Here is a 27065-nt window from a genome sequence, read left to right as displayed (position 1 = left end):
GAGGGTTTTAGTTGAGCAAAGACACGAACGAGCTGTGGGAGTGAGCTGCATGGACAGACCTGAGGGAAGAGCCTCCCAGGCAGAAGGAAGAGCCAGTGCAAAGGCCCTGAGGCTGGAGTGTGCCTGGCAGGTTTCAGGAACAGCAAGGAGGCTAGTGTGACTGGAGCAGAGCGGGGAGGCAGGAGGGGCAGGTACGAGGGGCCCCAGCATGCAGGTCCCTGTCAGCATGGCGGGGCCTCGGTTTTTATTCTGAGTGGAATGGGGGACCTCTAGAAGGTTCTGAACCAAAGACTGACACAGTCTGAGTTACAGTTTTGACAGGACTTCTCTGGCTGCTGTGTGGAGAATGGAGTGAAGGGGCTGTAGGACACCAGGCAGGACAGAAGCAGGGAGATCTGTGAGGTGGCTGTTGGAATCATCCAGAGAAGATTCTGGATTCTGACATGTTCTAAAAGTACTAGATTTGCTGCAGGACTGGATGTGGGGTGTGTAAGAAAGAGCAGAGTCAAGGAGTTCTAGATATCGAGCCTCTGGGTTAACAGTCAATTTGCAGTAAATGTTCCTGAGCTTAAAAAACCATTTTAGACATAAATGTAAAAAATAATTAAACCATTAAAATTTTCAGAAGACAATTTAGCTAACTATTTCACTGATATTCTAAGCCTAAAAGCAACGGAAGGCTCACAAGAAAAAGGCAGAACAATTTAACTACACCGAAATTAGAAATAACCTGTACATTAAAAGTAAAAGTCATAAATTACGTCACCCCCTCTTCTTCCCCAAGTAATGAAATCATGGTTATAGTTAGAGCTAACTGTATTGAGGGTGTTCTGTGTGCCCAGAACTGTTTTAATGCTTTACGTGCATTTGTTCATTTAATCCTTATAATTATCCTTGTAATATAATTGAGTATGAGGGAACTGAGGCCCAGAGAGGTCACACAACAGCTCAGGGCCGGAGCTGAGGCCCACACTCCTCGCCACGCCGTGCTGTCCACACCCGACTAAGCTGGAAAAAGGTGGGCTCACATGCTCTGTCACCTGGAGCCATGTGGGAGCATCACTATTGAGCGTGTGAGTCACTAACAAGGAAACAGGGGACAGCAGGGATTTATTTTTAAAATAGAGCCCAGGATTTGTTCATGGATCAACACATTCTAAAGCTCAAGCTCCTACTCCCTGCATCTAAGAAAGAGCCTTGGTTTTTTCAAAGCACTACCAGCCCTGTGGTCCCACACCCACCAGCAACCCTGTGTGGCCGGGACAGAGAAGGAATCTGAGGCCTGGAGATGCGTGTGGCTGGCTTGAAGTCACCCTCACCAGCTCATGTGTCCCATCATTCAGCAGGTGCTGAGTGAGGACCAAGGTCTATGGTACCTGGGTGTGACCCAGAGGGACCAACCTGGTTTCTCATCCCTGCTCCACCACTGGGCAGCTCTGTGACCTTGGGGAAGTCATCGAGCCTCTCTGAACCTTGGCATCTTTACATGGGAAGTAGCCAGAATGATGCTTCTTTCACAGAATTGTGAGGATTAAATGAATTAATGGATATGAAAGTGCTTCCTAATAATATTTAATAATAGCCAACTCTTCTCTATAGCAGGTAACAATTATTCAGTGTTTTCTATTTGCCAACTACTATACCAAGCCCTTTAAAAAGATTCTCATTTAATCCTTGCAGTTAAGTACCTAGACCAGCACCTTGTAGGTGCTGTTTATGAGCTCCGCTATAGATATGGAAAAAAAGTGAAGCACAGAGAAGTTAAGTAATTTGCCCAAGGGCACACAGCAGTATCAATACTGTGGTTGATCCTCAATTCAAACTCATAAAGGAGCTTATTTATTATTATTATTACTGGCAGATCCAGAATTCAAACCAGGTCTCTGAATGTCTGGTTCCTCCTGCCTCCTTCACCCTGAATTTCCCCTTTGGGTTCAGGACAGCAGGTAGTGGCCCTGACAGTCGTAAGTCATCCAAACAACAGCTCGGTATTTTCTGAAGACTCTGACTCCAGAGATCCTCATTCAGCTTCAGTGCAGCAAATACCGTCCTGGGAGCCGGGCCTTGAGCAAGGCTCGGCCGCAAGGAGCTCCGCTTCCATTCCAGGATACAGGATGGGGAAGCAGTTGAAAGTGTAGACTCACAGCCACATGACCTGGATTCAAACCCCTCATGTGCCACTTATCAGCTCTGTCCATGTCCCCTTGGGCAGGTCATCTAACCTTTCTTATCCCACAGTGTCCTCCTCCAAACAATGGGGATAATATTAGGTTTGGCCAAATGAAATTGCCCGTTTTGTAGGTCAGAAACAGTCAAATACTAACAATTTCATAAGGCTCAGGCTAATAATAGCATTTACCTGGTAGGGTTTTCAGGAGGGTTAATTGGATAGATACCTGTAGAGTACCTAGACCTGCTACAAGGGCCTGCTACCTGGCAAATCCACACTGAATTGTGAGCAGATTGTGTTATTAATGAGGAGATGAAACCAGAGGGTCATAGAAGCAGGGACAGCTCAGAGCCATACATTCAATAAGTATCTACTGAATACCACCTTCACATGTGTACTCCAGAGAAAACATTCTAGAGCAAGGGCTCGTAACTTGGGGTTCACAGACCCCAAGAGCTTCACGGGCCCGTGAACATTCCAAAATTATATGCTGAATCTGGGAGTGTGACACACAGGTGAATAATTTTCCAAGGAGCAGATTCATAGCTTCTGTCAGATTCTCAAAGGTATTCATGATCCCGAACAGGCAGAAAGAGAAAAAGAGGACATTCCAGTAAGTAATGCTATTACTCTTTCAATAAGCATTTCGTGAGCACCCTCTATGTGCCAGGGTCTAGCATGAACTAGACAGACATGGCTTCCATGCCCCTGAGGGAGAGAGTGGAAAGCAAGTCCTCACAGGCAGCAGTGTTCCAGAAAGGGGTGGCAGGAGGCTGTGGGCATGCGTATCTAGGAGACTTAATACAAGATAGGAGGGCCATATAAGTGGGTTCAGAGACAGGGCTTCAGAGCCTAAAAAGAAAGCATGGATCTCCCCTGGAAGGATCCAGGCAAGCTTCACAGAGGAGGTGGCATTTGATATGGACACAAAGAGGAAGAGAAGGGTATTGCAGGTGGAGGTAACCCCACGAACAAAACACAGAGGCAAGAAATTATAAGGTGTGTCTGGGACCTCTGGGTAAATAATTCTTTTTGCTGGCATACAGAGGGGCAGGGAGCTGTAGTTGGGGCCCAACACGGAGAGCTTGGCATGCCAGGTGAAGGCACTTGCCTTAGTTCTGCAAGCAACAGAGAGCCCTCCAGGCCAAGGCTTAGGGATGACATCTGATCGGTTGGCAGTGCCCGAATTAGCTTTGAGTTCCTGCTGCACTTCTCCTTAGCTGCCGGGGCTGACCTATTCCTGTCCTCCCTCTGCAGCAGGCCTGACAGAAAAGGTTTCCCTCAATCCTGTTGGAGGGAGGCTGAAAGTAAGTCACCAAGAACCACAGAGCAGGCACTGAGTTTGAGCGAGAAGGAGCATCTCCCAGGAACTGATGTCCCCGCTCTGAGGAGTGCTGATTGGGGGAGGAGTCATGGTTGAACAGTCCAGGAGGAGGAGGCCTGGGCCAGATCTGGTTGGATTGCATGCAGGAGGCCATGAGCGTGATGATTAAGAGTATTGGCCCTAGGCTCAAGTCTGACAGACCTGGATTCAAGTCCTGGCTGTGCCATTTGCTAGCTGTGTGGCCCTGGGCAGATGACTTCGGCTTTCTGAGCGGCAGTTCCCTCATGCATGAAATGAGAATAATGTTTCCCTTCCTCCAAGAGTTGTTGGGTGCAGATGAGATAATGCATATAAAGAGCCTGACCCAGTGTTGGGCACAAGGGTTCAGTCAGTGGTAGCTGCAATCATTCTTCTTTTATCTCTGTCACCTGGATTCTTCTTAGCTCTATAGACATTGAGTGTATATTGTGTGCAGAGCTTTGTTCGAGCCCCACGTTGCGGGTGGAGATTTGAAAATAAAATCTTTTAAATAATAAATAAAATGAAGGGCTAGACAAACACCCACACAAATAATCCAAAATAAAGCTAATGTATTAGAGCAGCAGCTGACAGACTTTTCTGTAAAGGACCAGAGAGTAAAGACATACAGCCACACGGTCTCTATTGTATCTATTCAACTTAGTCGCTAGAGTGTGAAAGCATCCACAGGCAAAGAAATGCATGCAGCTGTGTTCTGATAAAACTTTATTTATGAAATAGTCAGTGGGCCAGTTTGCTAACCCATGTGTTAGAGGTTCCAACTTTAGATTCTTGTAATGTCTGAAATAGACACTGAGAGTGGTCAACTAACATGTCCAAGGTCACACAGCTGAGCAGGGTTGATGGCCCCACTCACCAACCAGTCAAGCCTTACTATGGCCCAGGAATTCCAGCTCCCTACTCCTAGAGCTACTGCCTCCAAAGTCATGGCTCCTGGAGCAATGGGAGAATGTGGGCAAGTTGCTGGGGAAGCCAGAGGGAGGCCTGGGCAGCAGAAGACCAGTTATATGGGAGGAAGAATGTGGGATGGATCATCCTTCCCTTCCCTCCAAGTGTTTTGCTGGCTCAGTGGTAGGGTCAGAATTAGGTGTTTGGCATCCAAGTTACATCCTTAATTTCTGCATCAAATAAAAAAGTACATCAAATTAAGAGTCAAATTAATAGGCCACGTGTCCAGCCTCACACTGATCACCAGGGAATGTGAGATCTAGAAAGGTTTAAGACCTAGCTAGTGAGGAACCTGGGAAGTGAACCCAGAAACCATGGGTCCTCAGACCCTGGTGAGTGGGCAGCCCTCCAGGTTCTGGGGCCTGCCTGGGAGAGCTGAGACAGCCAGGAAGTTTCCTAAAGGGAGAGGATGCTTAAATTAGGCCTTAAAAGAAAGGGAGGTCTCCTTAGCAGACTCCCAAGAACATGGGCTATTGCCTGCTCTTTCTGTATTTTTGTTCCAAATCTCTCTTCCTTCTTGACTTCCTCTTCCTTTACTTTGCACCCCCTGATTCTCTAACACAAGAGTGACAAACCTATCTATCCTTTTATGCCCATACCCTTAACAGACATTGCTAATCAATCCTGACAGTCCTTTAGCTCCTTTAGGAAGACATTACTAATCAGTTAGAGTTGGAACAAGAGCTAGAACCTATTTGTTCTCTCTGCTGAGCTCTCTGTTCTCCTCACCCTTCTACTCAGCTCAATGCCCATCTGCTCACTGAGGCCCAGAGAGGTCAAGTGACCTGCAAAGGGTTGGCTAGTTCTTACGGGGCCACATGGGAGTGTATTTCCCTCCACAGAGGGACCAGCTCTAGACTTTCCATCTGTCCACATCTTGAGTCTGTGCATGTGACCAAGCCTGATCTTATCCCCCAGTGACCCCAGGCATGAAGATCTACATCGACCCTTTCACCTATGAGGACCCCAATGAGGCAGTGCGGGAGTTTGCCAAGGAAATTGACATCTCCTGTGTCAAAATTGAGCAGGTGATTGGAGCAGGTAGGTGGCTGGTGCTCTCCCAGGTACCATGGCCTCAGCCATGAGTGGGGAGTACTATTGGGGCAGAGCGTAGGATGTGGGGCAGGAACCTCAGAGGATCCTCCAAGACCTGAAGGTTCAGAATACCCAAGGTAGAAAAGTCCTCAAAGACATACAGGAAAATCACCTCATTGACATATGAGGAAACTGGGGCATGGGGCTGGGAAGGAGCTTGCATATCATGTCAGAGATTGAACTAGGTCTAGAACCCCATTCTCTGGACTCAGTCTAGTGCTTTGTTCTTCCCACCATTCATCCAGGTCCCTCTCTCCATCTCCCCAGCCTCCCCTACAGCCTTACCCCATGCCCAGCCAAATACCATGGGACACCTGTGAAGTGTTTACTCTTACTCCTAGTAGTGGCTAGGACCTTTCTGGGTCCCCACATTCTACAAAGGGGTTCTTTGTCTAAGATGATGAGTTGACCACTAGGGAGAAAAAGCTCCTTCAGGACCCAGGAGTGGAGGCTACAAGGAGTGGGAGATGGCACTTCCACCTGGCAAGTGACATCCTGCCTCTCTTGGTGTGTGTGTCCTAGGGGAGTTCGGCGAGGTATGCAGTGGCCACCTAAAACTACCAGGCAAGAGAGAGATCTTTGTAGCCATCAAGACACTCAAGTCAGGCTATACTGAGAAGCAGCGCCGGGACTTCCTGAGCGAGGCCTCCATCATGGGCCAGTTTGACCACCCCAACGTCATCCACCTGGAGGGTGTTGTTACCAAGAGCACGCCTGTGATGATCATCACTGAGTTCATGGAGAACGGCTCCCTGGACTCCTTCCTCCGGGTAGGGGAAGCCAAGAGTGCCAGGGGCCCATGGATGGGGAGGAAAAGGAGAGGTGGACATGGCTTCATGGCATCAAAGCCTGATGGGGTCTTGGGAAAGATCTAAGTCAGGAATGGCTTGCAGGCTGCCTCTTTCCATTCCCTTCCCCGTGGCAAGCATTGCTAATCAAGCCCAGAACTCTGTCCCACTAAACCAGGAAGCCATCTCAGAATCCTTTTCAATCCAGGAAACCACAACCAGTCAGTCAGAATTGGCATACAACCTGAAATCTGTTACCATCTATGCTCTTAGCCAGCTTTCTCATTATGCACAAGAGAAAAGTGAGGCTCTAAGACAGGTAGAGTTTGCCCAAGCTTACCCAGAGGGTCAAAGTGAGAGCCACGACTGGAACCAGGTCTCTTGAATCCTGGCCCAGGGTTTTCACCAGATTTTGGATTTCCCCAAAGCTCTATGTGCTGGGGGATGGAGTCCAGAGCACAAGGTCAAGAGAGGAAAGTTTCCCGATCCTCCCAGATCACAGTCAACCAGCTGGGCAAAGAGCACAGAAGCATGCTGCTAGACTAGTTGCCATTTAACAAACATTTATTGAGCATCTAGTATGTGCCAGGCACCTTCCGTGCACCTTCTTATTTAACTCAGACAGCCCTGGGAGGTGGGTATAACTTATCCCCATTTAACTCACAGATGGAGAAACAGACTCAAGAAGTCAGATCGCTTGTCCAAGGTTGCACGGCCAGCAAAGGGTAGAGCCAGCATCAGACCAGCTATGTCTACTCCAAAGCCCATGTTCTTTCCACCACCCTGAAATTGACCTCTCATGGGCCTCTCTAAGCCTCCACCCCCTGCAAGCATCTGAATCCTTCCCACAGCGAGCACGAGGCCAGGGTGGCAGGGTCCTGCTCTGGTTTTCCATTGTGTGGATGATCCAGAGCTCTGATTCATGCCCTTCCATTTACTGTATGTTTTCTCCACTTCTCCCAAAGCAAAATGATGGGCAGTTTACAGTCATCCAGCTGGTGGGCATGCTGCGGGGCATCGCGGCCGGCATGAAGTATCTGGCAGACATGAACTACGTCCACCGCGACCTGGCCGCTCGCAACATCCTCGTCAACAGCAACCTGGTCTGCAAGGTGTCTGACTTTGGGCTCTCACGCTTTCTGGAGGATGATACCTCAGACCCCACCTACACCAGTGCGCTGGTAAGATGGAAGCAGAGAACAGTGGGGTCGCAGTACCAGGCAAGAGGGCATAGATGTCCATCTCTCCCTTCAATACATTTTCACCGACACCTGTTCATGCAAGCACCGCACTGGGCCCTGGAGACAGAGAGACACAAACCACAGTCTCTGCCGCCTTGGAGCTCATAGGCTGTCCGGGGACACAGATGTGCAGAGAAACATGGACTAACAGAGCTATAAGTCAGGACTCCTGTCTTGGGAGACCCCTACTAAGAGGGGGGTGATATCTGAGCTGAAAGCTGAAGGGCCAGTGAAAGGTTGTCAGATGCCATGTTCTCAAGGCAAGATGTGACTAGAACACAGACTGTAAGCGGGAAGGCGGTGGGCAATAACTCAGGAGAGGCAAGCAGGGCTGATCTTGGAGTCCCTGATGCCTAAGCTCAGGACTCTCTCCTGCTGAAGAGTTTTAAACAGAAAGGAATAAGGCACAGCCCCTACCCAAAGAGCTCAGAAATAGTACAAGAAGAGCCAAGCACACAGGCAAATGATTTGAGTATTGCTCTCTAGAAGTGCCTCCTTGATGGAGAGATATGGGACACAGTTGTAGGATTAAAAAGAGTGAGTAACTTTTGGGGACTTAGGGAACGATTTTCAGAGATACTTAAAGGATGAGAAGAGGTTTCCAGATGGTAGAGTGAGAAAAGGCATTTCATGAAGGGGGGGAGCAGCAGGTGCAAATTGCCAAGACCTGAAGCAGCATGGTGAGTTCGAGAAAGAATGAGGTGCTTCATGGGATTGGTACAGCACGGGACATAGGATGAAAAGTAGTACTGAGAGTAGAGGCCAGATGGATCAGCCTCCCACCCATTAACCCTCCTCATTCTGTTCCCCAGGGTGGGAAGATCCCCATCCGCTGGACGGCCCCAGAAGCCATCCAGTACCGGAAGTTCACTTCAGCCAGTGATGTATGGAGCTATGGTATCGTCATGTGGGAGGTGATGTCCTATGGGGAACGACCCTACTGGGACATGACCAACCAAGACGTAAGTTTCCAAGGGGGCTGGGTTCAGCCCAATGTTGGCTGATTCGAACGTCTGCACAGGATTCTGGACTCTCCAGGGGTCAAGAGTAGGAAAGGCCTACACATCCACAATTTAGCAAATCTTCAAGATGCGTTCACCTGGTGGCCAACCCCAAATGAGACCATATCTGCCCCTGAGGTGTTTTCCACATAAGTGGGGGGCAAGACAATTATTCCAGGAACCAGTTGTTGTTATCAGGAACTTTACAATCAGGCGCTAAATTGGAGAAGGCAGGTGTCGAGTCCTGTAGGTGTTGAGTCAAGGGCCACGTGAGCAAGATCAGCCAGGAAGTCTTCCCAGGACAGGGGGAACACACACAGCAGTAGGACTTGGAGATATGAGGGCTTCAAATGGGCAGAATAGCTGTGCAAAGGCCCAAAGGTGGGATGCTAAGTGATCGTGCTGGGGAGCAGTAGAAACGTTGTCAGAAAGGATGATAAGGTTCAATAATGGGGCATTTGAAAGCCAACCCAACAAATTTTGATTTGCAATGACACAGAACAGGAAGGACTTGAAGAAGCTTCTTGAACAGGGAGGGTGACCCACAGTCCAGCTGGGGAAGGTGAATCTGGGCCTAGTGGCAGGACAGATTAGAGAGCGGCGTTTGAGCTCATTTTCCTGACAGAGGAGCCAGGTGGGGCTCTGTGCAGCCATGCTGAGGGGCCTGACCTGAGAGACATCTCTCACCTGGAGCAGTAAATGGCACTGAAAACAAGAGTTGTTGTCACCCTGGGGTGAAGGGCCAGAGAGAGGAGTCCTCAGGGCCATCAAAGCCAGGAGGAGGCTCAGAAAAGGGAGGGGAAAAGTGGTCCACAGGAGGGTCAACCTGGTAGACCCTGAGGCAAAAGTTATCTCAGGGTGCCGGTTTTCCCGAGATTGGGAGAGGGGGCCGGCACACAGACCCCGGGTCAGACTAAGGCCATAGATGGTGGGAACCCAGGTGAGGCCCATCCCTGGGGCTGCATCCGGGAGGCGGAGGCAGTTACCATGGCAACCAAATAGGTCTGTCCGCTATGGAGGGGGGGATGGGTCAGGTCAGAGGCAGATGCTTTTTATCCCACCCAACCCACCCCACTCTGGCCCTGTGTCGTTCCCAGGTAATCAATGCCATCGAGCAGGACTATCGGCTGCCACCCCCCATGGACTGCCCAAGCGCCCTGCACCAGCTCATGCTGGACTGCTGGCAGAAGGACCGCAACCACCGGCCTAAGTTTGGCCAGATCGTCAACACGCTGGACAAGATGATCCGAAACCCCAACAGCCTCAAAGCCATGGCACCCCTCTCCTCTGGGTACGGCTCTGGTCTGGCCCCACCCCCTCCTCCCAGTATGTCTCCGCCCCGTCCCCAGCTGGCCCTTCCTCACTCCAAATCCCCCCCACCCCTGGCCAGGCTCCCCCTGCTTGAGGCAGGGCTCTGCACTACAGCGTGGGGTCCGGGAAGACCTGCCTTGGGGTGCGGAGGAGTCCAGGACACAGAAGAGGAAAGGAAGTGGTAGAGATGGTAAAGGAAGCACTTTTTAAAGCATGGTCAGAGAGGATGGCATTTAAGAAAAATTACCAGAATCTTTTTTGGTAAACAGATTGACTGGTCACCGGGTTTCCTGCCTGGCTGCCGTCACGCTCAAACCTGGACCCTCTAACTTACATTTGCATCCTCCTCAACACAGCCATGCACGTGCATGCACGTGCATGCACACACATAGGCGTGCTTACACAAATACAGTCCTACACATCGTTAGGCACAAGAGCTCATGCTTATGCTCCCACACACACAATCACACACACACGGATACGCACCCCTTCTCAGGCCCTCACGCCTACACTCCCTGGGCACCCAAGCCCACACGTGTTCAGAAGTACATACCACACATAAACACACACAGTCTCCATCCCCAACTCAAAGAGACTGGCCCAGCTGGACCAGTGTTGGCTCCAGCAATGCTGAGACCCGCCCTCTCCCAGTGGTCCCCGGGCATGCTCCTTCAGACCTGGGGCCACCACTGCCTTGCTTGGGTGGCTGTCCCCGACCCCTGTCCCTCCTGGCCCTGCACACTCTTTCTCTTTGGGACCCTATCAGAGTTTCTGAGGGGTGTCCAGCCAGGGGTCCTCAGGGTCCAGGGTTGGCTTGGTCCAGAGACTTGGGCCCAAGTCCTTCACCTGCCAAGTTTTTGTGGCCCACAGTTTGCGTTTGCCTCTACCTGTCACTCCCCACCAGGACCCTGCATCAGCCACTCGTGACTCTCTGCATAAAATCATTCTGAGCTTTTAGCCCTGTGAGGGTCATTTCACTCCTGGCCAGCTCCCGTGAGCACCGCCAGCCTTGTCTAGACTTCGGAGGAGCAACCCACAGGTTCCCAGAGCACACCCAGGGTGGAGAAGGATGGAGGAGACAGCGAATTGTAGCATACTTAGTCCGGCTAACTCCCTCCTCCTGACAATCAGAGGCTTGGAGGAGCATCTCGTTCCTCACACTGTGTCCAGCCTCCCAGCAGCCCCTTCAGAGGCATCCCCGGGCTTTCCAGGTGGCCTCAGCATTGAGTCCTGCACACATACTCACGCTCACATCCTCACGCTCGTACGTGTGCTCATTGATGTAGGTGCAAACGCACACCCACTCTCACACACAAATACATACATATGCACTCACCTTTGTCCACGCAGATGGATACACACGTGTCAGTACAAAGCTGCAGCGGCGCCCATGCTCACCCTCACCCCTCTCCCGGCACCTGCCCTAACTCTCTCTGTTGCCCACCCCCGCCTCCAGAATCAACCTGCCGCTGCTGGACCGCACCATCCCCGACTACACCAGCTTTAACACGGTGGACGAGTGGCTGGAGGCCATCAAGATGGGGCAGTACAAGGAGAGCTTCGCCAATGCCGGCTTCACCTCCTTCGATGTTGTGTCACAGATGATGATGGAGTAAGTGCCCAGCTGCCTCCACCCACCATTACCAGTACTCCTTCCCAGCCATCCCACCAAGCAGGGAGCTCTGGAGGGCGAGGAATAGGTAGTGTCCCAGCAGGGATGTGTGGGACCAAGGAGCAAGATGGCCAACTCTGGAGTCACATTCAGATCGATACCCAGGTCTGCCTGTGGCCAAGTGCAAATCAGAACCTCCCCGAGCCCCAGTTGTCTTCTGTAAACCGGAGGTTTTAGGAAGATCAAAGGGATATAAAGTGAGTGGGTACTTCATAAATGCAAGTTCCCTTCTCCTTCCCTGAGTAGAGGAGACCCCATGCCCCTGAGTGTCCTGACTCCCATTCTCGTGCTCCTTCCATCCCCACTAGTCACTCCAACACTGGGAATCCACCCACTCACCCCCTCCTTTGCTCTCTTCAGCAGGAAACCCCTGGAGAAGCCCAGGCAGCTCTCCACCTGGCCCAAAGTCCCCCACCACCCCCACATTTCCCTAACACACATGCTTCTCTCCCAAAGGGACATTCTCCGGGTTGGGGTCACCTTGGCTGGCCACCAGAAAAAAATCCTGAACAGTATCCAGGTGATGCGGGCACAGATGAACCAGATCCAGTCTGTGGAGGTTTGACGTTCACCTGCCTCGGCTCACCTCTTCCTCCAGGCCCCCGCCCCCTCCGCCCCACACGCCGGCCCCCTGGTTCTCCGTCCACATCCACCGCAGGCTCAGCCACCTGCCAGGAGGCCACGGGCAGCAGGAAGAACCGAGCAGCGCTCCAGCCATGAGATGTCACCAGGAATATGTGCAACTCAGATGATGGAAAAAAGGGAACGGGGACAAAAGGAAACAGATCCTGGGAGGGGGCGGGAAATACAAGGAATATTTTTTAAAGAGGATTCTCATAAGGAAAGCGATCATTGTTCTTAGGGGAAAAAAAAAAAAGGGCTTGGGAGATCCACGCGATTTGTCCCAATCGGACACCAAAAGCAGTTTCTCTCCAACTCCCTCTGGGAAGGCGACCTGGCCAGAGCCAAGAAACAGTTTCAGGAAAACCAATGTGAAGGGAGAGACAGGGGCCACCCTTCTCTCCCGTCCCTGGGCTGCTCTTCCAGGCCTCACCCAGCAGCCACATGCCAGGCAGACGGGGCAGGCGGGCAGACGGGCAGCCACCACGGGAGCCATTCCCGCGGCCGCTGGGCAAACCGGAGAATTTCTGTCTTTGGAGACTATTTCAGAAACTCCGATGAAAAAGACTTGTTTCTCCTGTCGGCTCACGGGGCTGAAAGGGGGCTTTTGTCCTCCTCAGTCAGGGAGACCGTGGGGACACCGGAAAGGTCAGCCTTCCTGAGGATGACCGGCCCCCCAAGACTGCAGCGCCACGTCCCTGTCGCACATGCACGGTGCCCGGCAGCCCCGCCTGGAGGCCTGTCGCAGGGTGACTGCCATCAGCTATGACTGCCACTGAGAAGGATTGCTCCTGCATTTGGGTTTGTTTACAGCAATTCGTGGACTCGGGGGTATTTTGGTCAGGGGTGGATTTGGTTTGGGGGGGTTGTTGGGGTTTTTTTTTTATGACAATGAAGTGACACTTTGACATTTCCTACCTTTTGAGGACTTGATCCTTCTCCCAGAAGAAGGTGCTTTCTGCTTACTGACTTAGGCAATACACCAAGGGCGAGATTTTATATGCACATTTCTGGATTTTTTATATGGTTTTCATTGACACTCTTCCCTCCTCCCCCTGCAGAGAGATCCCCCCCGCTGCCAGGTCTCACCAAAGCCAACTGCCACAGGGCCCATCTGGGCCATTCAGAGACTGAGTGAGGTTTGGGAGGATGAGGGGCCAGGGTGGAGGAGCCCCCCACCCAGGACTGCTTTTGAAAGCACCAGATTGAGAAGGAAGCAGGCCCTAGGGCTGCAGAACTACACACCTTATCCTCTTCTCCACCCTCCTTGCCCAGTGCTTCCCAGGCAAATAGGCCTCTTGGAGTTTCCTGAGCGCCCTCAGATGGCCAGAACCCAGTTTCGTCTCTGGGAGCCTAAGCCGGGCCCTGGATCATTCACTGTGAGAGCCCAGCCCCGCAGAGTGTCACCCTCAGAGACGTGCGCAGACGCTCCTTTCCTCTACCAGGGGAAAGTGTATGGTTTCTCTCTGACCCCCTCCCCCCCCACCCCCCACAACTTTGCCCAAGTCTCAAGGTCTTAGCCCCGGGGCGGGGGGTGGGGGGGGCGGAAATCCATCAGCCCTGGGGTCTGGCCACACACTCCCTCCTATGAGCGAACAAGCAGGCATGTGAGCAGAACAATCGGTTAGTGAACTGAATGGAAATAAACACTTTAGTTATAAAATGACCCCTGTTCTCTGTAAGTTCCGAGAGAGACCCTGACACCCTGGGACATGTCCAATGACCCATGGTGCTCTTCTAAGGGACCCTTCCTTCCTCGGGGTTCTAGAAGGCCCGGGGCTGAGAAAACACATGGAGGACCCCAAAGGTCCACATGGCCTTTCTGGCTCTGGCTTGTCCAAAGCACAGGCAACAAAAGAAGCAAGTTGAGAGTGGCTCAGAATTCAGCGTCCGATGCCCTGCAAAGCAGGGGGATCCTCTACGGGAGGCATCGGGAGCAGGGAGTTGACAGGGGTGCACTCGGCTCTCCCGGGCCAGAGGAAGGGGGTCGGGGTGTTATGTAAGCTGTGATAGTGGCAGTGTGGGGGTCCTGGAGCACCCATGGACCCCACCCCCCCAGTCATAGCCACAGGTAAGATCACCTTATCCTGGTCAACGCTAATCTCTGTGTAAATGCGCTCCTACTCACATGTAATCAGAAATCTTTGTGTGGAAGGAGGAGGTGGCGGGGGGCGGGGGGGGTGGTTGGAGGATGTGCTGTGGATATCAAGTCTAGCTGGGGAGGGAGAGGCAGAGACTCCACATCTCGGGACCGTCCCCCTTTGTCCATGCAGACTGACCCGTGGGAAGGATCCCGGCCGCAGGTGGCCCGTGGGGCAGCCTGAACCAGCCTGTCGTCTGTCACTCACCTGTTCTCCAGAACCCAAGATGGAAAGGGAAGGAAGGGATTAAGAGGGGAGCAGGGGCCCCTGGGGGGAACAGCAGAGTGAGCCACAGGGAAGGCATTGGCTGGCCGCCCATGAACTGGCCAGCCTTGGCCCAGCCAGCCGCCCTTTGTGCCCCAAAGCTGCCCATCACGGGTGGCAGCTGTCCCAGCACACAAGGTCACCTTCTGGAGGGAGCTGCCCTGATGCTCCTCAGATTAACTCCATCTCCCCAGCCCGCCCCCCACTACTCTGGGGCCCCACAGGGGGCTGGCACTCGGTGCTTGCTGTCAGATGGCTTCCTGTCCTAAGCTGCAAGGCTGGTGTCTGCTAGCCAGCTCGTCTGCCCATCCACCCTTGAGGGCCGAGTCCTCAGTGGGCCTGGGCCCCCATGTGCCTGCTTCTCAGAGTGAGGGTGCTACCCAGACCCTCTGTGTCCCCACTTCAGGGTTAACAGATATCACTGTGACTATCTCGGGTGCGGGCGGATGCCCACCTCTCCCTGCTGCCAGGGCAGCCCCCCCCACCCCCTCTTGCTCGCTGCTCGGTGGGGAGGGGCAGGCCATGCTGCCAAGCGCCTTCCACTGATTCGGCCCACTCGCCTGGGCACACAGCTCTGAGCCTCCTGCTGCCTAGTTACTAATCCTTTCCTGGCTCAACCTCCCCAAGTGCCAGCCCCCACCTGCCCAGCAGTGTCAGAGGAGTTTCCGGCTGCTCTGCACACAGTTGGTACCGGGGGAAAGAAAGCTGCCTTGTGAACAGGGGCCAGGGCACCATGGAAATGGGGACCAGCTGCTCTCAGGGGGTGTGACAAGCAGATTTGTGGAGGGCCAGGCTGGTATTCCTACTGCCCACGAGGCCCCCCAGATGGGGTTATTGTTAATCAGCAGGGCTCTTCCTGGGCGATGATGTTCAAAATCCCTATCACCTGGTAAGATGTGGGCAGATTTATCAGAATAGAGGATGGTCTTAGTGCTATAGACCAAGAAGCCTCGGAGTAGGGGCTGGGTGGCGAGGGCAGTCGGGGACACTTAAGGGACAGTGTGGTTTACTAACCAGCGGTGCCTCCTGCTCAGATGGCATCAGCTGGACTTTCCCCATCATTTCTGGTTGGTCCCCATGCTGCCACCTCTCAGGGAGCTCTCTGCCACCCCATTGTGTGCAGTCACTAGCCTTGCACCCTCTCAGATCAGGGGCTCATCCCAGAAGACCGGCAGCTCCTGTGCTTGCCCAGCAGCCCTTCCCCTGCCTGGCTAAAGCCCAGGAAGGACCCAGGGCCCAGGCCACCCCGGCACACACACCCACCCAGTGCTAGACCCTCAGGCACTCCTGTCTCTCTCCCGGGTTCCTGTGGTTCCCAGACTATACTAAAGGCTGGAAGATTCTTGCCAGAGAGAATAATGTAAATGCATTCAAAGGACAGGATGCCCCATGATGCTAGGGAAGATGCATCCTGACCCCAGAGTGGCAGTCTAGCTCCTGTCACTAACTTGAGACGTGGATCTGGGTGAGTCATTTGCCCTCACTGAGCCTCCATCTGCCATTTGTGAAATGAGAAAATTGCACTGGGTGCACCAGGCATGCAAAACACTTTGTACAACACCGCCCTGTGAGGAGGGACTATTTCCTCCCATGGGTAGGGGGGAAACTGAAGCTCAGAGAGGGGAAGTAGTTTGCTCAGGATTGCACAGCCAGGAAGAGGCAGAGCAGGGCTGTGTTCATCTGTTCCCAATGCCCACACCACCACACTTGATTAGATGACATAAAGCACGTGGTGTCTGATGCTGGCTGGTAAACGAAGAGAGAGCTCAAATGGGCTGGGGTTGTCAGGGAGGGCTTCATGGAGGAGGCTGTCTTGAAAATGACAGAAACTGAGAGAGAGGTCATTCCAGGTGGGAGGTACAATGTAACCAAAGATACAGAGGCCAGAATGGTCAACCATGAGGAGTCGTGTGTGGATGAGCCAAAGGAGTGGTGGGGAGTGAGGGTTGATTTAAGAGGAGGGTAAGGTAGCTTGAACGTGATGCCCGGGCTAGCTACCGCCAGTTCTTGAGGAGAAGAGCGGCGGCAGAAGGAGCAGTGGGTCCTGGGAGGAACAGTCAGTTCGGCCATCAGATGGGGGCAGGATGCCTCACATCTCCCCCTCTCCTCCTGGAGGAAGAGCCCCCTGGAAAAGCCCTCATTTATTCCAGGAGAACCCAAGCCCCGCCGCTTCACTTTCCATCCTCATTCACTGAGGCAGATAATCCAAAGAGTCATTTCAGCTGCTTGCAATTCAGCTGTGCTCAATTGATGCTCACCCCATTCCTGCCAGGCCTTGCCGAGAGTCGCCAGGCATGACCCGAGCTGAGTGGGTGTGGATGGTGGTGGTGGCATGGGAAGGCGGGCCGGTGATCATGGCGGAGCCCTGGGGGCACAGAGCAGAGTGCAGGGGTGAGCAGGGCCTAGGGGCTGGATGGGTGGCATGCACACTGCTCAGGAAGCCCATCTCTGCTCTGGGAGGCCTGGCCCTGCTGAGATTACCCAGACATGGTGGAAGGGCCTGTCTGGGGTCCTGCTGTTTTCAACAGTGTGTTATGCTGAGACAACCCAAGGGGAGGTTAGGGAGCCACACTACGCGTGCCTAGACCACTTGCTGGCCTCGACCCAGCCTCCCATGAAACGGCTCCTGCCATAGCACGTGGCGTGAAGACTGGCCTTGGAGCTGAGTGACTTGGCCTCTGCTCTGTGCACAGGAAGGCTCAGGGCCGCTGCCGTGGGAGGCTCGCCTCAGGAGCTTGATGCCCCAGATGTTGCAGTAACTGCTGGTCTATAGGCCAGACCCCACATGTGGGGCTCTTACCAGTGTTATCATCCCCTCTCCTCTAGTGAGGAAGCAGACTCCCAGAGCATTCCAACCAAGCCACCTGCCTTTAGGTTCCCTCCTTCCCACCTCATGGGATCTCTCAACAGTCTGCCATGGCCCCCTGGGTTAGAGTCTTCTGGGCCGTTCATCTTGCGGATTCCTGGGTTGCACCATGATTCCCTGAGTCAGAATCCCCGAGGCCAGCCCCAGGGGCATCTATTTTTAACAAACTCCTCCAGGAGATTCCTCCAGACACGGAAATCTCTTCACTTCTCCCATGACGACCTGTGTCCTGACGTCTGCTGGGAGGGAGGGTCTGGCGTAGACAGGGATTAGCGAAAAGCAAGACATCGTCAGATAAGATGCCCGAACTCAGACATGGATTAGGACCCAAGAAGTGGGGGCTGGGCTGACCCTCAGGAATGTGTTCAGACTGAGCTAAGCTTTCAGGAAAATTAGAAAGACCCCCCTCCCCACCCCCCGCCCAGACCCTGAGTCTCTCTGAGTTTAGCTTCACAGCATGAAGGCTGCCTCGGGAAACTGATCTAGTAAGAAGAAACAGGAACTTAATACTTCACAGGGGCCCAGCAGCCCGCCCAGAGCCACCCTGTGGAGACCCCACAGCTCCCAAGGCTACAATCCAGGCCTGTTCCTCAATACCTGGCCAGGTGGGCCAGGCAAAGTCAGGGTGGGTCTTCCAGCTGGGCCTGGAGCATCCTATATGCCACAACCCCCAAGCTCTGCTGCCCAGACCCAGACATGGCTTTCCTGGGAGAGAGAAGAGCCAGCGAAGGACCCTGCCTTTACTCAGGGCCTCACAGCCCCTGCTGGAGGAGGAGGACGGGAGAGGGAGGAGGTCAGAGCCAGGACATGCACTCTGGGGGCCCAGCTGAGGCTGCAAGAATCCAGTCAAACACTCCACGGAGGAAAGACTCCAAGATTTTAAGAGTGCAAGCTCTATAATTCTAAGATTCTAACAGAAGGATTTCACATTTTTCAGATTCCATCAGCATATGATTCTAGACTGATAGTTCTCAAAACTTCAAGTCCCATGGCCCATCATGGCTCCCTAAAGCTGAGGGCCCTAGAGCTGATGGAGCACCAAGAGAGTGAAAGACAGCAAGAAAAACAGCTAAAATCAAATACTAGCAAAGTTCCATTCTTTGAGTCAGAGATGGACCCTAGCAAGGGCCCAGGACCCCTCCTTTTGAGTGGGATGCTGAATTTCTGTCCCAGGTAGGTGGCAGAAATGCCCACACCTGGCCCTCCCGGTTTCCAGCAGGGCCAGTGCCCCAGTCGAGTGAAGCCTGCACATGGGCCACAGTGCCTACTAGCTGGTGGGCACAACAGTCCAGCTCAGAAGCCAAGTGGGGGCCCCAGTGACTCCATTTGGGAAGGGACTTATTTGGAGTGGAAGGTGTAGGACAAGGGATTTGCTGAGGAAACTACCCCAAGCCCACCTTCCCGTTCAGAGCCAGAGTCTTGACACTGGGCAACCATAGGGTCTTGCTACAAACCCCAGAGCCAGGTGCCTTCCCACGGACCCTTGGGATGCAGTGTCCGTGGCCACACAGTCCCTGCCCGATTCCAGCCTTTCCCATGAGGCCTTCAGCCTTTCCCATGAGGCCACTGCCTATGGGATCTGGGAGGCCAGGGAGGTGCCTCTGGATTGGTCAGAACTAGTGGTCAGTCTGGCCGCGCTCTCTTCCGTGGACAAGGACTCTGGTGAGCGGGGGGACATGGACAGGGACTCCGGTGAGCGGAGGGCACATAGTTGAGTCCCTGAGGCTGGCCCAGGGTCAGCCTGGCTGGGACACTCCCTAAGAGCCAGCCAGCCTCTTTAGTCTCCAGAGAAGAGTAATTACTGGTGGATGCTGCCCAGCCCCAAATCCTAATCATAGCTGCTATGTCTCGAGTGCCAACAGTGTACCAGGAAATACGCTTTTTTATACACATTGTCTCGCTTAACCCTCACACAGCTCTGTGAGCCAGGTACAATTATAATTCCCACACCGCGGACTAGGAGACTCAGAGATGGGCGCAGGGACCTTCTCAGGTCCCACAGTCAGCTAGTGGTCTCTGACCCCAGTACCTGCACTCGTAAACACTGCGCTCTGCTGCTACCAGGGGCCCCCACTCAGCCCCACTCCCCATCAGACCCTTTGCCAATCAAAGCCCAGATCTCCAGGAGGCACTCTGTTCAGGGCACCTTTTCTTTGACCTTGGCCTCCTGGAACCTGGAGCCATGGGCAGTGCAAGTGAGCACTTGGACTCCCTCCTCCCCCTCCCAGGTGTCCACTCAAGCCTGGGCCATGTAGGCCAGAGCTCCCAACCGGGGGGCCAGGGGGTCTGGCCGGGTTTCACAGAACCCTGTTTCCTTTGGTCGTGAACATGGGTTTTCCTGACAATGCTGGGGGGGTCGGGAAGTGATGCAGCTGGGGTTCCGAGGGCTGTGGGTCAGACCTGGCTCTTCCAGACCCCCACTGCTGTGACCAAGGAAATCTCACCAGCTGTGTCCATGAGCAACCCTGACCCTGTTACTCCAATGCCTTTGTAGGAGTATTTTTAGCAGAACTTTTTTTCCCAAAATAAATGTGAATTGTAAAAATTATCACCTGGACTCATGGTTTGTGGTGTTTTTTTTTCCACTGAGGTTCCCCAGGAAACAAATGGGTGCTCCTAAAAGTTCTCAGCAGGATCCTGAAGCATGACTAGGAGTTTTCCAGGGCTAAGAATGGAGTCAAGGCTAGGGCCGGGATTGGGGGTGGGGCGGGATTTGGCCTGGGCTGGGGTTGGGTGTGGAACTGGAGCAATACTAAGAACACTCACTCATGTTTGGGATTTTGAGCTCTGCTGTCTGGGACCCCAGCCTTGGAATCACAACTCTGCCATCTGTTAGCTCTGTGTCCTTAGAGAGGTCGTATAACAGCGCTAAGCCTCATTTTCATGCCTGTAAAATAGGGCAATAATACCTAACACCTAGGGGGTAGATGAGGAGTAAATGAGATGGAGCATCACAAGTCCTTCGCACTCAGAGATGTCGCTCTTAGTAACTTGCTGGGCAGAAAGCAAGATCCATGTCTGTCATACGCTCTGCAGGACAACACCTGACCCATAGTAGATTCTCCATAAACATTTGTCAAATAAATGTTAGTTGAAGTTCCGCTAAAAAAAAGAAAAAGGCTGGGGGGATTCAGATTCAGAGAGGGTTCATGGTCAAATACATTGGGCAAATTCTGGACTTGAGCAAGTTGACCAGATTTCTTTACTTCAGGATATTGCAGAGCCTTAAATATGCTAAAAGGGCATGTCCAAAAAGGTGTAATCGGACCACCTGGGTGGCTCAGTTAAGCGTCCGACTCTTGGTTTTGGCTCGGGTTATGATCTCAGGGTCATGAGATCAAGCCTTGTGTCAGGCTCTGTGCTCAGTGGAGAATCTGCTAGATTCTCTCTCTCTCCCTCTGCCCCTCCCCCTGCTCATTCAGTCTCTCTCTCTCTCTCTCTCTCTCTCTCTCTCACACACACACACAAATAAATGAATCTTAAAAAAAGGGGGAGGTGTTATCATTTGCAGCATTTCCCATTCTAGAGAGAGCATCTCATGGGACCAGTGTCCTTGGGAGCAGACTTGGAGAAGCGAACCAGCGCTTGGGTAATGCTCTGGGGGTTAGAGGTAGAGCAGGGCTGAGGCTGAAGTCGGGCCTGGGAACAAGATAGGGTAGCAAGTCAGAGAGAATGGGATCTAGGAGGCTGTCTTTTGATTCATTCATTCAATACTTACTTATTCATTCATTCGAAAAGTACTGACTAGGGGCGCCTGGGTGGCTCAGTCGGTTAAGTGTCTGCCTTCGGCTCAGGTCATGATCCCAGGGTCCTGGGATCGAGCCCCACATCGGGCTCCTTGTTCTGCGGGAAGCCTGCTTCTCCCTCTCCCACTCCCCCTGCTTGTGTTCCCTCTCTCGCTGTCTCTCTCCGTCAAATAAATAAATAAAATCTTAAAAAAAAAAAAAAAAGAAAAGTACTGACTATATTCCAACTACGCAAAAGGTGCTGTATTAGATGCTATGGGGGCACAAAATGACCCACATGTGCAGCCCTCCCTGGAGAGCTTCTCAGGATATTTGTACCACCTCACTGCACATGAACTGGGCACCCACAGAGTGCCAGACATGAGGCTGGTGCCAGGAATGCTGTAGAGATTTACCCACGTGCCCTCACTTATGGACGTCCCCAGTCAATGGAGGAAACCAGTCGGTACTTAGGTCATTACAGCATGCCTAGGAGTTCTCCTGGAAGCCAGGGATAAAGCATTCCATGTAGAGGGAACATCAGATACAAAGGTATCAAGTCAAGATAGATATATTTTGTGAATTAACTATGTAAGTAATGCAAATATAAACATGACTACCATATTAAGCAATAATAAATGATTCTTTATACCAGTTTGTACATACAGACCTCAGGGTCGCCAGCTCCTATCAGGGGCTTAGGGGTACTGGGTGGAGGAGAATTTGAGAACCCCCAGTAAGGCCAGCTGGGTCACACAGCACCTGCGGGCACACAGCCCAGTTAGAACCCAGCATGCAAACTTAAGGCCTGCCTTAAACAGCCTGGGGTCTCCGACCCAATGCCAGAGACAGCTTCTGTCTGTCCTAGCCTAGTTCCTCTGAGAAGTCCGGATCCCCTTACTAGTTCACCTAACCCAGTCCCTGGTCCACCCCGGGCTCCCCCTAGACTCTCCTGCCCATTCCGAGATCCAGCACAATCTCATGGGGGGTTGCTCCAGCTCAGAGACACTGACCCAGGTCTCCTGCCCCCTCCCCAGCTCCCTCACCAAACCCTTGTTCCTCTCAACCCTCTTCTTTCCCACCCAGGGAGTAGCTGCAACCTGTCTTTGCCCCTCCTGACTCTAAATGGGCATCCACGGTCTCAGTCATTTCACACAGACAGAGACATCCCTGGGACAAAAGATGTCACCAAGGAGAAAAGAGAAACAGAGAAGGAGCTCCCCCCACCCAAGACTCTGACTAGGTTTGGCATCGTAGTCACAGAACCCCCTCCCCCCACACCAGGTGGGACTGTAGCAAGAGTCACCCCCATCCCCACCTCCTCCCCCAGTCCTCACCAATCCCATCAGACTAGTGTCTGCTTGGAACAGCCCTGCCTGAGAATCCCTGATGACTCAGCATGCGGAGTCCAGGGGCCAGTAACACGCGCCCCACTCCCCATCACCCCCCCGCCCACTGCTGACACCTCCCCCCCCCCCCCCCCCCGACGGCCCAACGGTAAACCCCGACCCCCTTTTTGTATGGCTGCCCCTCCCACCCCCCCCCCCCCCCGCCCCACCAGTGATGGAGGGTCCTGAGGCAGCAAGAAATGTGCTGGAGCCTGCCCCAATCCTCTTGCCCCAGACCCACCCCTACATACTCACCTACATGCATAAGACCCCCCTCTCAACCAGAGGCACCCATGTGTTTATACACACTCATTTTTGCCATCAGCTACAAACAGGCACACACCCACACATTCATGCACACATGCACACACACACACACACCCATAGCTCCAGGCTCATATTCAGACTCACCCCATACACATCAAGTCACATACACACAACACTCACCCCCACAGCATGACCACAGGGAACCCTCAGAATCCTTCCTCTGTGCCAGGCGTGGTTCTGAGTACTCTACATGTATCGTCCTGCTTAATCTTTTAAACCCCTGCTTCTCAAACTATCTGTGGTGAAAGACTAGGCTTGTTTTTGAGGGGTTTTGTTTGGTTTTGTTTTTAATTTCCAGTCTTTTGTGGATCAGTATATGGTCTGACTGCGAACTCAACATCCAAACTTGTTTGCACGCTGTAACATGAGAGCAGTCCCTGATCTCACACTGGGGTGCTATGGCAAATATCACGATGCCACAAATACTTCTGAAATTTCTGTGCCTGTCTTGTCATAGACCAGAGACAAACAGTCCTGGGGCAGGCACCAATCTTGTCTCTAACTTGAGTAGCAATCCCCTAAAGCATGCCAGAAAGTGGACAACGGGCATTATCCCCATTTGATAATAAGAAAACTGAGGTACAGTATTTTGAAGATTGCCCACAGTTACGCCGCTAGTAAGGACAGGAGCCAGGATGAGAACCCAGGTGGTCTGTCCCAAAACTGTGCTCTCATCTTCCTACACACTTGGGCACAGAGTTATACTCACATACACACCAGAAGACACACACCTGCAAATACACATATGGACAAGCACTCCAGCCACAAACACGCATGTATTTATCCACTGCAGTAAACACACATGTATGCACACAGAAATACAGGTACAAATATACAGATGAGTCTATGCTAATTATTATGTCCCTGGGTGCTGGTACACTGCCTGGCACACAGTAGGTACTCAGAAAATATTCTGAATGAATCAATACCCCCGTGCCCAATACACATTCCTTCCATAAAGACCTATGAATATGAGTGCTTAGATTCTCATTCATGGAGGGACTAACACCGCAGGTTAAGAGCAAAATCTTTGGGTTCAGGCAGAGGACAGTTCAAATCCTGTCTCTGCCACCAATGCTGGGTGACATGGGGAAGTTGCTTCTGCTCTCTGAGCCTCAACGTCATCATCTAGAAAATGGAGACTCATTATTTCCTGAACAAATATGCATTGACTGCTTACGAGTGGTGGGCAGTTCACCAGGCGCTGAGAATACAGCGATGAACAAAACAGACAAAAAGCCTTGTCCACGTGGAGTTCTCATTCTGGTGGGGGCAAATAGGCGCTTAAACAACTGAATACAAATATGTTTGATGGAGATGAAACCACGAGGAAAATTAGTGGGCGAAGGCTCTGGGGAGTTCTCAGGGCAGGGGGGCTGTGCTGTAATTTTAAAATAGAGGAGTAGGCACAGAAGAGTGCATAGTCTCTTTTTTTTTTTTCTAATTTTATTTATTTGAGAGAGGGAGAGAGCACAGGAGTGGGGGGAAGGGCAGAGGCAGAGGGAAAAGCAATCTCCCTGCTGAGCAGGAAGCCCTACTCGGACCCGATCCCAGGACCACAAGATCACGACCTGAGCAGAAATCAGACGCTTAACCGACTAAGCCACCCAGGTGCCCCATCTAAGATTTCATTTTTAAAAAGATCAAGAACAGCCAAATCAATCAATGGTGGTAGAGGTCACGAGTGGTTATTTCCAGGAAGTGGACCAGGGAACTACAGGAAGGGCTGGAAACGTTGCACACCTTGATCTAGGTAGCAGTTACGCAGGTACAGACATAGGTTAAAAAAAAAAAAATCATCAGGGCGCCTGGGTGGCTCAGCTGGTTAAGCACCTGCCTTCGGCTCAGGTCACGATCTCAGGATCCTGGGATAGAGTCCCGCATCAGGCTCCCTGCTCAGTGCAGAGCCTGCTTCTCCCCCTCCCTCTGCCATTCCCTCTGCTTGTGCTCTTCTATCTCTCTGTCAAATAAATAAATAAAATCTTTAAAAAAAAAATCATCAATTTGCAAGAACGGGGTGGTGAGGGAAAGCCTCAGTGAGAAGGTGACAGGCGAGTAAACATCGATGGGAAGGCAGCAGTGAGTGGCTCACTGGAGAAAGAACTGTACAGGCAGAGGGCACAACGGGAGTAAAGGCCACGGACACCTGGCGGGTTCAAGGAGCAGCGAGGAGGCCAGGGAGGCTGAGGCGGAGAGAACAAGAGTGGGAAGAACCGGGGTCCTCTGCAGGCCATGATAAAGACTTCGCTTTTCTTTGAATGAGATGAAAGCCCTGGGAGTGTTTGAGAACACAAGTGCTGTGATGTGACTTTTAAAAGGATCAGTCTGAGTGCTCTGTAGAACGATGTCTGAGAGTATATTCGTCAGGGCTCCTCCAGAGAAACAGAACCACTAGCATATATATTAAGAGATTTATTTCGAGGAATTGGCTTACGTGATTTGGCTGGCAAATCCAAAGTCTGCAGGGAGGCTGGCAGGCTGGAAACTCTCGGGCAGGAGCCAATGCCGCATCCAGAGGCGGATGCCTTCTTCGTTGAGAGCCGTAGTTTTGCTCCTCAGGCCTTTCACTGACTGGATGAGGCCCACCCAGATTATCAATGGTCATCTCCTTTACTTAAAGTCCATTGATTGTAGATGTTAACCGCATCTACAAAATACCTTCGCAGCAACACCTAGATGAGCGTTTGAATAACCGAGTATCTACCCGAGTCACATTGACACAGAAAACTAACCATCACGGGGGGTGGGGGTGGAAGTGGGGAGACAGGGAATTGCTCTAATAACCCTGGAGGGAGAGGATGATGGCTTGGAAAAGGCAGGAAGAGCAGAGGTGGTGAGAAGGAATTGGATTCCGGACACAGTGTGAAGGTAAGCCAGCATGACTTGCAGGTGGAATGGATGTGAGAGAAAGTGGGGATCCAGGGGTCTGGCCTGAGCAACAACAAAGACAGAGCTGCCACTAAGTGAGATGGGCAGACTACAGGAAGAGCTGGTCTGGGATGAGACTGAGAGTTCCATTTTGGAGATGAGGTAGAGGTGCCTCCTAAACATCAAGCAGGCAGTTGGACGCATGAGTCTGGAGTCAGGGGAACAGTCAGGAGTAGAGATACAAGAAGTCCAGGGTTTGGCCAGACACAAAGGCAATGACCCAGGGGCCAAAGCTGTGCAGATAATGAGATACCACCACACACCTATTAAGAGGATGAAAAGACAAGCCGCAGACTAGAACATATTTGCAAACTAGGGACTAGTACCTAGAATGTATAAGGAATTCTCAAAACTCAATAATTTCTTAAAAAGTCCAATCAGGAGCCACTCTGGAAAACAGTATGGAGGTTCCTCAAAAAGTTGAAAATAGAGCTACCATACGATCCAGCAATTGCACTACTGGGTATTTACCCCAAAGATATAAAAGTAGGGATCCAAAAGGGTATGTGCACCCCAATGTTTATAGCAGCAATGTCCACAATAGCCAAACTGTGGAAAGAGCCAAGATGTCCATCGACAGATGAATGGATAAAGAAGATGTGGTATATATATACAATGGAATATTATGCAGCCATCAAAAGGAATGAGATCTTGCCATTTGCAACGACGTGGATGGAACTGGAGGGTATTATGCTGAGCGAAATAAGTCAATCAGAGAAAGACATGTATCATATGACCTCACTGATATGAGGAATCCTTAATTTCAGGAAACAAACTGAGGGTTGCTGGAGTGGGGGGTGGGGTGGGAGGGAGGGGTGACTGGGTGATAGACACTGGGGAGGGTATATGCTCTGGTAAGCGCTGTGAATTGTGCAAGACTGTTGAATCTCAGATCTGTACCTCTGAAACAAATAATGCAATATATGTTAAGAAAAAAAAAAAGAAGATAGCAGGAGGGGAAGATTGAAGGGGGGGAGATTGGAGGGGTAAACGAACCATGAGAGACAATGGACTCTGAAAAACAAACTGAGCATTCTAGAGGGGCGGGGGTGGGAGGAGGGGTTAGCCTGGTGATAGGTATTAAAGAGGGCACGTTCTGCATGGAGCACTGGGCGTTATGCACAAACAATGAATCATGGAACACTACATCTAAAACTAACGATGTAAATGTATGGGGATTAACATAACAATAAAAAAAGGGGGAAAAAAAAGTCCA

At 52.0% G+C, this 27065-nt stretch overlaps 1 protein-coding gene across 2 annotated transcripts in view; it reads left to right on the top strand.

Annotated features, from left to right (window-relative positions):
* Positions 1–13873, top strand: part of EPHB2 (EPH receptor B2) — a 124581-nt gene extending 110708 nt beyond the window's left edge. For both annotated transcript variants that reach the window (XM_035019547.1, XM_035019546.1), the window contains exons 9-15: positions 5400–5522; positions 6099–6346; positions 7330–7545; positions 8418–8567; positions 9704–9897; positions 11374–11529; positions 12046–13873. In XM_035019547.1, the coding sequence (XP_034875438.1) occupies positions 5400–5522; positions 6099–6346; positions 7330–7545; positions 8418–8567; positions 9704–9897; positions 11374–11529; positions 12046–12154 (1196 nt within the window). In that variant the 3' untranslated portion in view covers positions 12155–13873. The remainder of the gene's footprint in view (positions 1–5399; positions 5523–6098; positions 6347–7329; positions 7546–8417; positions 8568–9703; positions 9898–11373; positions 11530–12045) is intronic.
* The last annotated feature ends 13192 nt before the right edge of the window (positions 13874–27065 follow it).

Source organism: Mirounga leonina, unplaced genomic scaffold, assembly GCF_011800145.1.
Source record: "Mirounga leonina isolate KUSES-001 unplaced genomic scaffold, KU_Mleo_1.0 Mir_173, whole genome shotgun sequence".
Classification (NCBI taxonomy): Eukaryota; Metazoa; Chordata; class Mammalia; order Carnivora; family Phocidae; genus Mirounga; species Mirounga leonina.
This window is presented reverse-complemented; position numbering and strand designations above follow the sequence as displayed.